Source organism: Mobula birostris, chromosome X (assembly GCF_030028105.1).
Source record: "Mobula birostris isolate sMobBir1 chromosome X, sMobBir1.hap1, whole genome shotgun sequence".
NCBI classification, from domain to species: Eukaryota; Metazoa; Chordata; class Chondrichthyes; order Myliobatiformes; family Myliobatidae; genus Mobula; species Mobula birostris.
In genome coordinates, this window is record NC_092402.1 from 74,378,966 (window position 1) to 74,391,706 (window position 12,741).

Below are 12,741 nucleotides of genomic sequence, written 5' to 3' on the forward strand. Positions count from 1 at the left end.
AGGTTATCGTGGATCGGGATCGAAAAAAAACCAAAAGTTCTCTTACTAAGCAAGTCGGAACAGGTACATCTGGTATTATTTAGCGTCAGTTAGTCAAATGTTTGTCTTAGTATATAGTATATATTTTACCTTTCTATGTATATAAAACACTTAAGAAACGTATGCTTCAGCGCTGGGCTCGGGAACGGAAGTTCCCGAGTTCGATCCAGTGACAGTGCGCTCTCCATCCGTGCTGGGTTGATGTGGAGGATCAAAAACCCAAAACCCAAAACCCAGTAATTAAACCACTGCATTGCTTACTAATTGTAGCTTTCATCAGGGCAGGGCCTTTCTCACTTTATCCTTTAAAATTGTTCCAATTGTTGACCGACTGTAGCCTAACGCTTTTCCAATGACCGATGGCATTTCACCTCTTTCTGATTGCTTTATTATTTCCACTTTATTTTCAATCGTGATCATTTTTGTGATCAGAAACACTGCGGATTCAGAGCTACGCCGCCGGGTCCTAATGTCCACTGCACTGAGACAAGTTAAATAAGGTCCGGGGTTCCGCTGGGTCCTAAGATCCACCGCATTAACACAGGTTGAATAAGGGACTTGAGCATCTGCGATTTTTGGTATCTGCAAGGGGTCCTGGAACCAATCCCTCATGGATAAGGAGGGCCGACTGTATACAAAATTATGAGGGGTATAAATCGGGTTTTTCCACTGAGGTTGGGTGGGACTGTAACTGGAGGTCATGGGCTAAGGGTGAAAGGTGAAATGTTTATAGGGAACATGAGTGGAAACATCTTAGCTCAGAGGATTGTGAGAGTGTGGAACGAGCTGCCAGCACAAGTGGTGGATGAGCGTTTGATTTCAACATTTAAGAGAAATTTGGATAAGTACATGGTTGGGAGGGGTATGGAGGGCTATCATCCAGGTGCAGGTTAATGGGAGTAGTCTGCTTAAATGGTTGGGTATAACTCGCTGGGCCGAAGGGCCCGTTTCTCTGCTGTAGTTTTCTCTGTCTCTGAGTTGTTTTATGGCCCTATCATTCTAACTACTGCAATCATAAGGAGGCAATAAACAGTCTGAGGAGCCAAAGTGATAAAAATGGAACAATACGACACTTAGTAATTTAATATTCACTTCCGATTTTGAGAATAATTTTTACTAACAATGTAGAACTATTTATAGCAAGTTATTACTGAGAGAATCAAAAAGGAACTAATTCAAAAACTTCATAAAGATCTCATCTGCTTCAGTTAAAGATTAGCAAAAGTAACGAATTCTATATTAATTTTTTTATATATTCAAATAGGTAACAACTGTACTTGAAAGACTTACAGGAAGTCATGAACTACAAGCCCTACAGTGACAACAATCAAGTAAAATGTAATTTACATTTGAAGCTTTTGAAAGAAAGGGTGGAACTTAACCAACTAAAACGTGAATCAAATTCCTTGTACAAACACACAAAAAGGATATTTACACTTTCTAAGCAAATACCAGCAGGAAACATCCAATAGGCTGTATTATAACTTTTTACATCATAAAACTGCAGAAAGGACACAGTTTACTCCTGTAGATCACAGTTAGCTCTAAAATTACATTTCAGTCTGTAATTTATTTTGTAAGACACTTCAAACAGATATGCCTTAAACCTTGAAGTAAATCAAATGATCAATTCATTTTCATCTTTGATTATACATACAAAAACAAAATACTTGCTGACAAGTGGTAACCATTTATTGTTGTACTGGCATATTAAAGTTGCAAAATCATAACATGAGCCAATTTATCAATTTAAAGAGCATGTGAAATTTACTGCGCTGTAGTATTAAATTATTAGACTATCATCTGTTACTATAAAAAGTCAATATGTATAAAAATCTTGCAGAGTAAGCTTAAGAATATGGTACTGCAGCACCAACATCAAATATTTTAAAAAGCCAATAATTAGTGATAAAACACAAGCTCTTTCTCAGGGCTGCTCTATGCACATGGACTTTCAGCTTCAGCTGAATATATATTAGATCGCATTTCCAGATAGAGGTCCAATCAATTGAAGTCACCATCTCACTATGCTCTGCAAGGTAATACTCTCTATTGAGAGTGAAAACACAAAGAGGTGTACAAAATTATGAGGGGTATAGATAGGATAAATGCAATCAGGCTTTTGCCACTGAGGTTGGGTGGGACTACAACAAGAGACCATTGGTTAAGAGTGAAAGGTGAAAAGTTGAAGGGGAACTTCTTTACTCAGAGGGTCATGATAGTGTAGAATAAGCTGCCAACACAAATGGTGCATGCAAGCTCAATGTCAACATTTAAGAGAACTTTAGATTGGTAGAAGGATGGTAGGGGTATGGAAGGTTATGGTCTGGGTGCAGGTCAATGGGAGTAGGCAGTTTAAATGCCTCAGCACAGACTAGATGGGCTGAAGGGCCTGTTTCTGTGCTGTACTTATCTATGACTCTACGAAACACCACAAAGTCACCAAGATAGAAACACTGATAATCAGATAATTAGTTTTAAGTTATTACAGAAACCAAATCTACATTCTTACCTGCTACAGAATTTGGTCGAGGCATTAAATAGAGAGGAATCGAGTGAACAGATTGAGATGAGACAGTCTCCAAGTTTCTTTCTGGGAATTTATTCAAGCTGAATGTGGAACCCGATATATTTTCATCCACTCGATACAAACAGGAATCCATGGCAGATTTCTGACCATGCCAAGGTTTAACGTTCGCTCTGGAACTTGATTCCTTACTGCTTTCCCCGCCATATTTGGATCGGTCCACGTTTTCTGAATAACTTGTCAAAGTTGCTACAGATTAGAAGATTGGGGGAAAAAAAGAATATGTTAAGGATGAAAGTTAATAGTACTCAGAATTAATTATAATTTTACTGGGTGGTCTTCCATTGCCCTGAACCAAGCCATTTGTTTCCTTGTGGCTCCAGTGCAGACCACAGATGCGATATAGCTCCTTGAACCTCCTTTCCAACCCAACATAGAGTCTGTCTCAGCCAAGCCCAGTGTTTTCACCAACAGCATTGCTTTGACAATGAGTGAGTCCACTATCTCAGGCCCACCAGCTGTCTAAGATCAGTGGTGGTAGCTGCTTGTAAAAATCAAATTTGGACCCTGTGAAAAAAATCTTTAAAAAATAGGAATAAATATGTTTTATCAAGATAAAACACTGATGCACAGACTCAAGGAGCAGACTTCTGAGCTAAAGAGCTGGGATGCCTGCAGAAAGCAGCAGTGACAGATTGAGCTCTATGAGTCCACCAGGGCAGTGATGAGACAGACTTAGCCAGTGGTAACAACACATTGTTGCTGGCTTCATTCTACAGCACTGTTGCACAAAAATATCTGGACAATCCCAGTTTGTGCTGGCATTAAGTTTAAAGATCCACTCTACTTTTATTTTATGGGAAACAGCTTGTAACCTTCTGCATCAGCCTCAGATGGGACTTTATATATATATAAATAAAATGATCTGGTACCACTGGTGTTTGGATTACAGAGGCATGGATGAACTCCAACCATACCATTGACTTTGGACAATGGAGACAGGAGGTCATCAATAGCCTATGCTCCACTGGGAGCTAAGAGCCCAAGAAGAAGACAACAACCACTGGTGTTGGAGAAATGCTGCAGTCCTTCAAGGAGATGTGCCTCCCAATGTTGTTGTATAGGAAGTTCCAGGATTTAAAGCCGACTTAAGATATATTTCCATATCATGGTGGTAAGACTTGGAGAGATTGTAGTTGCTTGTATTTCTATGGGTCTGATCTGCCTTTACCTTTCTTAGGAGTACAGGTCAGAGTTTAGGGAGGTGCTGTTGGAGATCTCAGGAAGTAGCTGCAGGGTGTTTTGTAGATGGTAGCACTGCAACTCCTGTGATTTAGTGTTGGAGGTAATGAGAGGTAGTGTGCCTAATGGGCGTCAGCTAAGCAGGCTGTTTTTGACTGGATAGTGTAGAGGCTTTTAACTATTGTTAGAGTTGTACTTATCCCAGGCAAGTGAGGAGTATTCCATCACACTCTGTGTAAATGGTGGAAAGGTATGGGATGTCAGGTCACTTAACTTGGAAGGATAAGCTAATTTCATTACAGTAAGTGATCTTGTTCCAATAACTTGATGGCAGTGGTGCACCCTACAAATTTCTTCCTCATAAATCTGTGTCTAGAGCTGAAGGAAATAAGGATCTAGTTCATTGTCAATTATCCTTTAGAATACAGTAATCTGCTTATCTGTAAAAGATGTCCACTGCTGTAATACAGCACAAATATAATACAGTACAAAAGACAATGATCTAGCTCATTGCACCTTCCAAGACAGAGTTGGAATAACCATGATTCTTGCGAATATATTTCATCTGATTAGTAAAAACATGTACAAGGCAGATAACTTCCCCTTCTTAATTGACTCTATTTTCCATGTGACTTAACATGTGCAGAATTCCAATGCAGACTGCCACTTATGGAGCAGAAACATACCATTGTTACCAAGGGTCTGTTACCTGCAGTTTTCCCATGTGTGTCAATTATATTAACTCTTCAATAAAGTGACTTGTAAAAACATTAACTGGAACCCATTTTAGAGAAATACAAGAATTTTCTGAAGAGGATTCTCCAGACCTTGAATTTCTTTTCCCCTAGTTCACAGCAATGAACAATTCAGTCTATCATCTAACTATCTGCTGCTTTGTCACAGGACTTCCCTTTAAGTGACAGGCTGGATTTATATATAAAGCTCAGAACTGCTTTTAAATCAGTTCATATCATTATTTAAGAATTACTCTCGAGTAGTATAACAGGAGACAAAACAAGGACACACACAAAATGCTGGAGAAACTCAACAGGTCAGGCAGCATTATAGAAAAGAGTAAAAAGTCGATGTTTCGGGCCAAGAGCTTTCATCAGGACTGGAGAAAAAAAGATGAGAAGTCAGAGTAAGAAGGTGGGGGAAGGGGAAGACGTAGTACAAGCTAGTAGGTGATAAGTGAAACTGGGAGGGGGGAGGGGTGATGTAAAGGGTTGGGAAGCGACTGGTGAAAAACATACGGGATGGAGAAGGCGGAATCTGATAGGAGAGGACAGAAAGCCATTGAAGAAAGGGGAGAGGGAGGTGCACCAGAGAGAGGTGATGGGCAGGTAAGGAGATAAGGTAAGAGAGGGAAGTGGTGAGGGGGGGAGGCATTACCGGAAGTTCGAGAAATCGATGTTCATGCCATCAGGTGGAGGTTATCCAGACAGAATATAAGGTACTGCTCCTCCAACCTGAGTGTGGTCTCATCAGTAGAGGAGGCCATAAACTGACATGGAGGAATGGAAAGTAGAACTAAAATGGGTGGCCACCGGGAGATCCTGCTTTTTCTGGCAGACAGAGCATAGGTGCTTGGTGAAGCAGTTTCCCAATCTACAGGAGGCCACACCAGCAGCACCGGATACAGTAGATGACCCCAACAGACTCACAGGTGAAGTGTCACCTCACCTGGAAAGACTGTTTGGGGGCCCGAATGGCAGTGAGGGAGGAGGTGTAGGGGCAGGTGTAGCACTTGTTCTGCTTGCAAGGATATGTGCCAGGAGGGAAATCAGTGGGGAGGGATGAATGGACAAGGGAGTTGCTTGCAGAGCAATCCCTGCAGAAAGCAGAAAATGGTGGTGGGGGGGGGGAGGGAAAGACGTGGTGCTGGTGGGATCCCATTGGGAATGGTGGAAGTTACAGGGAATTATGTGCTGGACACGAAGGCTGGTGTTGTGGTAGGTGAGGACAAGAGGAACCCTATCCCTGGTGGAGTGGCAAAGAGTATGGGGCAAGGTCATACGTGCACGAAATATAAGAGGTGCAGGTGAGGGTAGCATTGCTGGTGGAGGAAGGGAAGCCCCTTTCTTTGAAGGAGGAGGGCCTCTCATTAGTTCTGGAATGAAAAGCCTCATCTTGAGAGCAGATGCAGCAGAAACGAAGGAACTGAGAAAAGGGGATATCATTTTTACAAGTGACAGGGTGGGAAGAGATGTAATCCAGGTAGCTGTGAGGAAGTACTTTTGTAAACCAGTGATTTACAACAAGATGGTTTTAGATGAAAATTCAACAGAAAATGTTTAAGGAGGGAATTGTGGGCCAGGTGAACACAGATTTGAGTGATAAGAAGGTACACACACTTCATCAACCTACCCTGGACTGTGCTACAGCCTCCAACTAGTACTTGCTCACATCTTCCACACCATTCAACTAAGAAACAGTATTGATCATTATGCTTCTGAAGCACATGTACCACAATGAATGCTGTGCTAATCCAGAGTGCCAAATAAAAAGCTAAAAGAAAAAGTATAAAGACTTATTTAAAGCTAATTTTTTACCTTTAATTGATCAGATTAAACTTTTGTTTACTAAATGGTCACCAATTTCTTTGTCTTTGATTGGTCGGATTAATGCTATTAAGATGATTATTTTGCCCAAATTTCTATATGTATTTCAATCGATTCCAATTTTTATCCCAAAATCTTTTTTCGATAATGTTGACTCAAAAATTTCCTCATATATATGGCAGAACAAAAATCCTAGGTTAGGTAAAAGGTAATTACAGAAATCTAAAAAGGAGGGGGGGCTCGCCCTCCCGAATTTTAGATTTTATTATTGGGCAATTAATATTCGATATTTAAAATTTTGGTTACGAGATTTGGATGTTATCTTTAAATCCACATTGGGTAAATCTTGATTCTAATTCATTACAAGGGTTTTCCTTGGGTTCGGTTTTAGGAACTTCGCTTCCTTTTACTTCTTCTAAATTGTATAAACGAATAATCCAATAGTTAAGCATACTTTACGTATATGGTTTCAATTTTGAAGATTTTTTGGGTTTAATCAATTTATTTTAACAAGTCCTATTATATCTAATTTCCTTTTTCAACCTTCCATTATGGATCAAGCTTACTTTGATTGGAAAACCAAAGGTATAGTACGTTTTTGTGATTTATTTTTGGATAATTGTTTCATGTGTTTTGATCAACTTTCTAATAAATATAACTTACCCAGATCTCACTTTTTTAGATATCTACAGCTTAGAAACTTTTTAATTACTGCTTCTCCTAATTTTCCACACTCATATCCAATGGATACTTTGGAAAAAATTTTAGATCTAAATCCCTCTCAGAAAAGTGTTGTAGCAATTATTTATAATATAATTATGAATTTATGTCCTGATGTTTCCAATAAAATTAAAGCTGATTGGGAAAGAGAACTTAAGTGTATTATACCGATTGAAAAATGGGAAGAAATTCTTCAATTGGTAAATTCATCCTCTATATCTGCTAAACATGTGTTGATACAGTTTAAAGTAGTGCACAGGGCTCATATCATAAACTATCTCGTTATTATTCTTATATTAATCCTATATGTGATAGATGTCATTTCGAGATAGCCTCTTTAACTCACATGTTTTGGTCATGTCCTTTGTTGGAAAAATATTGGAAAGATATCTTTGATATTATTTCAACGGTTTTGAATAGAGACTTACAACCTCATCCAATTACTGCTATTTTTGGATTACCAATGATAGATTCAAATTATTTAATTGCTTCAGCACGCCGGATGATTGCATTTCTTACTTTAATGGCTAGAAGATCCATTTTGCTGAATTGGAAAGAGATTAACCCTCCTACTGTATTTCACTGGTTTTCACAAACTATGTTGTGTTTGAATTTGGAAAAAATTGGAAATGTTGTTTATGACCCTTTCATTAAATTTGAAAAAACTTGGAGGCCATTCATTCAGCATTTTTATATGATGTAATTTGACCATTTCCAAACTCATTTTATTTCTCTGTACTGTTGGTTGAGAGGAACGGAGTCGTCGACACTAAGGTTTTCTTCTCTTCCATTTTTACATTGTTAGAATTGCCCAAGTCTTTTAGTTTAGTTGACTAATTCTATTTAGTTTAGTTTTTTTTGGGGGTGGGGTTTGTTTTTTTTTCTATTTTTTTTTTCTTTTTCATGATTTTTCTCCAGTTTTTTTTTGTCCTGTATTATTCATTGTTATCCTACACGATTGGGAGTTTTGTCAATTTATACTATTTGGTCTTATAATTACTCATTTTAAGTACAACAGTGTATCTCCAACTATTTGTATTATTGCTATCTTATGTTTATATTCTATGAAACTAATAAAAAGATTGAAAAAGAAAGAAAGAACCCATGAACAGTACTTTGTTATTCCCTTTTTATGTAATATTAGTTTCTGAAATTTTTAGTAAGTTATTGCACTGCTGTCACAAAGCAACAAGTGTTATATCATATGTCAGTGATAAATTTGAGAATCCACATCCCTTCACAGAATTCCAAAGATTTGCAATTCTGTGAGTGAAGACACTTCTTGCAACTATAATCCTACATCATTGACATTACACCATTTGTTCTGGACTTATCCGACAAATACCATCAACTCTGGCCCTTCTATTAATTTTATATGGGCCAATTAAATTAACCTTCATTTTACTAAACAATAGTAAATACGTGTACTGTTGAATCCCTTCTCACAAGCTGACATGCTCACCCTTGAAACAATCCAGTGAATTTAGTTCCTTGTATTAAAAATCCAACAAGACTATTTCACTCGTTACCCAACTTCTTGTAAATAAATGCCAACATACCATTTACTCACTTCTACACCACCACCCCCAAACAGCTTACTGTACGTGCACGTTAGCCTTTTCAGTGCAAGTGTACTCAGAATCCTGAGCAATATTTCTATTTTTTTATTTATTTAAAACAATAATCTGTGTTTCTGTTCTTTCAATCAAAATGAATTAACTTTATAATGTGTTCACGTATGAGGTTATATGCAACTCCCACTCCCAACAGGCTGATTTTTAACAAACATTGAAATATTTTTTTAAACAATTGAGGTTATCATGAACTATAGATTAAACGGGAGAAATAAATTACTGTACAAACCTATCCTTAATCTAACTGAATTGTGGAAATAACTCGAGCCTTCTTGTTTTATGTTTAGTATCAATTGGCAAAGACAACTTTATATCAAAACAAAAAATGCTTTTATCTTGTTAACTATACATACTGATTAAAATAATGTGTTTGTAATCTCTACAATATGATAAATGGATTTTAAAAATTGTGATGCTTTTCTCTTTTAAATAGTGAAAAATTTTAGTCATAGTTTGAAATTAGTTAACCAAGAAAAACAACTCCAAGCATTCAGTATACTGATTAAAAGGAAAATCTCATTTTATGTGGTTAGAAATAATGACTGTAATATTAAATTTGTAGAGAAGTGAGGAAGCTAATTAATAGGAAGTCTTTTACAGAAAATTATTATTGATCACAGTCCAAGTTATGCAAAGACGGAAAAAATTGTAGAATTTGTATAGGACTACTCTGCCTAATGATTAAACCAGTTCCTCCCACCACCAAACCTTTCCCCACGCATATTCAATTCCTTTTTAAAGCAAATAAATTCATATTCACCAAACTAACCAACACTGCAGTTCAAGTCCTAACTACTTATTGTCCAAAGATGTTTCTCCAGTTCCTTTTCTGAAACAATGAAATCTGTGCACTCTGGTATGAAGACTTCAGTCACAAAAGAACATTCGTTACTCTGCTTACTCCATTTTGGAGATTTTAAGTTACTCCAATTAAGGTTCAAGAAGAACTGCCCAAAATTTTCCAATCTATCCATTAAACTGTAATGAGGGAGTCATTCTGGTAAACCTCTTCTGCACTCTTCCCAAATTTGATCACCAATATTACAGGCTTGATAGATTAAAACTAACTGCACTAAAATGACAAAGGACCAGAATAAATATATGAAAGTAGGTGGGGCCTGGTGTTGACTTGTACCTCTCCAGACATCATGCCTATTCTACTATATTATGTCCAGAACTGGATGGGATAAACAGGCTTGGGAGCATTTTTACGTAGGTTCAGCATTACTTCGTGGTCTTTGTGGTGTTTTGGCACTACGCACTTTATTTATAAATCCTTGGTAATCATACACAACTTTCTGTAACGTCGCATTTGGATGCAGTAGCCTCTCTGGGAGGGGGGTGGGGGAGGCAACGAAAGGTGTTTATTTTTTCTTTTTTTAAAAGTCTTTTTTTACAATCATAGTACAATACTGGACATTAGAACTTCAGGTACTGCAGGTCTACCCCATCAGTGAGCTGCTGTTGGTGGAGGAGCTGGACCTGGTGCAGACCGTGTTACTGCCTGCTACAGGCAGGCAATAGAATTGATACGAGAAGGCTGTATACACTCTAACAGCAAGTGATTTTCTTGATTGTTCCACTTGCGCAAGGCACTGTTGGAATTTAATAATGTAAAATGCTGCAAGTCCTTTTTCCTCGTTTATTAGTGAAACAGATGGTGGGGGAGCTGTGTGGCCTTGGTTGTAGTGAGGACTAAGCAAGCCACAGGCTTGCCTGTTGCGGCAATTTAGGAGAGTAGACGCCCGAGGCAGAGTAGCCGGCGTCCATGCTGGGTTGATGGCTGGCCTCTACGATTGGTGCTGCTCTCCAGTCTTCAATCGGTGGAATGACAAACTAGATCATATATGTGTGTGCGTGCATACATTTGTCTGCAGACTGCTGAGAACTGCTTGGGCTATATATATTTTTTGTGTGACTGTAGGTTTACTTGTTATTTTAGTTGTGCTCCATGTGCCATGTGTTGTGTATGACTGTTGGTCCTTTGCTGTGCACATTGGCCCTGGAGTAACACTGTTTCATTTGTCTGTATTCATGGGTATCCACATATGGTTGAATGGCAATTAAACTTAAACCTGATTGTACTGTTATCTGGACAAACAAAGGTTTGTGCACAAACGCGGCCAGGTCTTCCACTTGTTATACCCTCTTTAAATTATATTAATTTGCAACGGTGCTCTTCTCATTCAGTGAAATTGAATTTAATTCATCATTCCGTGCACTCTTGTAGTCTATCTTCCTTACTGCTTACATCATAACATAATCTTGTCTTGGTCATCAGTAGAAAAATCAATAGCCCTGTCAGAACATCAGTGTATGTTTTCTATGAGCCTGAAAAACAGTCATCCATCTCAACCACAAGAAAAAGTCTGCAGATGCTGGAAATCCAAAACAACACACACAAGATACTGGAGGAACTTGGCAGGCCAGACAGCATTTGTGGAAAAGAGTACAGTCAACGTTTTGAGCCGAGACCCTCCATCATTTTGTGTGTGTTGCATCCATCTCAACCTATTATTTTCTACTTTTTTGGTGAACTTTGATTTTAAAAAATTACCTGTGTAAGCCATTCAGAATGTTAATCACACATTAACAACTACACTAGTCACTGAGCTTTTACCTCATCAAATAGCTCAACACTACATTCCCTGGACCCTTAACAATGAAGATTTAGAATTGAGGTGAATTGTTCTGGATGTTCCTGTTGGAACTGCCAGTGTTCACACATTCCAATCAGAGCAAATTCTGGATATATGCTAACATTGCATTTGTCACCACATTCTGCCATTAGACTCCAAGTGGAGACCAGACAGCCATGTACTGGGGTACTCATATCTCTGGTCCTATCTCAGGCTGTTAGAGATACTGTACGTAATAGGCCCTTCAGGCCCTTTGAGCTGCACTGTCCAGCAAACGCCCAATTTAATCCTAAACTAATCACAGGACAATTTACCATGACCAGCTAACCTACTAACCGGTACATCTTTTGACCGTAGGAGAAAAATGGAGCACCCAGAGAAAATCCATGCATTCCATGGGGAGGACGTACAGACCCCTTACAGATGACTTCAGGATTGAAGTCCTAACTCCAACGACCCGAGCTATAATAGCATCACGCTAACCGCTACGCTATGCTTTCAATGATTTGGGTGATGTTACAGAGCTAAGTAGCAGTGTGAGGAAGATTCAGTGAGGCTCTAAGGAAATACAGACAGGTTAATTGAATGGGCATTGACATACTAGATGGAACATAATGTGGAACAGTGTTTCTTTTTAAATGGTGAGAAATAGAAGGGTGTTGGTGTTTAAAGAGATCTGGATATCCTCAATTACAAATTATCGAAAGTTAACGTGCATGTACAGGAATCAAACAGGAAGGCAAGTGGTGTGCTGGCATTTATTGCAAAAGGGATTGACCTGTAAGCATCTTGCTCCAACTGCATGGGTTCCTGATGAGATTGTATATGGAATGTTTTGTACAGGTTGACGATTCAGGCTGAGACCCTTCATCAGGGCCGGAAAGGAAGTGGGAGGGGAAAGAGGACAAGCTAGAAGGTGAGAGGTGAAGCCAGGTGGATGGGGAGGAGGGATGAGGTAAAAAGCTGGGAAATGCTAAGTGGAAAAGCTAAAGGGCTGGAGAAGGAGGAAATTGATAGGAGAGGAGAGTGGACCATGGGAGAAGGGGAAAGAGGAGGGGCACCAGGGAGAGGTGATAGGCAGGTGAGGATAACAGGTAAGAGGCCAGAATGGGAAACAGGAGAAGTGGGAAGAAGGAGCAAAAAAAATTACCAGAAGCAGAAACTTATGTCAACCATAAACTGCTTTTCTTAAATCCATGTTGAGTTTGCTCAATCCTATTATTATTTTTCATTGCCTCACTACCCTTAAATAATAGTGTAGCATTTTCCCATTACTGATGTTAGGCAAACATGTCTATAGTTTCTACTTTCTGTATTAGTGGGGTTACATTTGCCACTTTCAAGTCTATAAGAACCATGTTTGAAAGTCTAGAGCTATC

The 12,741-nt window shown here is 38.7% G+C and overlaps 1 protein-coding gene across 5 annotated transcripts in view; it reads right to left on the reverse strand.

Annotated features, from left to right (window-relative positions):
* The window catches only part of LOC140191404 (protein TANC2-like), a 745,351-nt gene that overhangs the window by 238,168 nt on the left and 494,442 nt on the right, over positions 1–12,741 (reverse strand). For all 5 annotated transcript variants that reach the window (XM_072248798.1, XM_072248801.1, XM_072248797.1 and 2 more), the window contains one exon: positions 2,552–2,815. In XM_072248798.1, the coding sequence (XP_072104899.1) occupies positions 2,552–2,815 (264 nt within the window). The remainder of the gene's footprint in view (positions 1–2,551; positions 2,816–12,741) is intronic.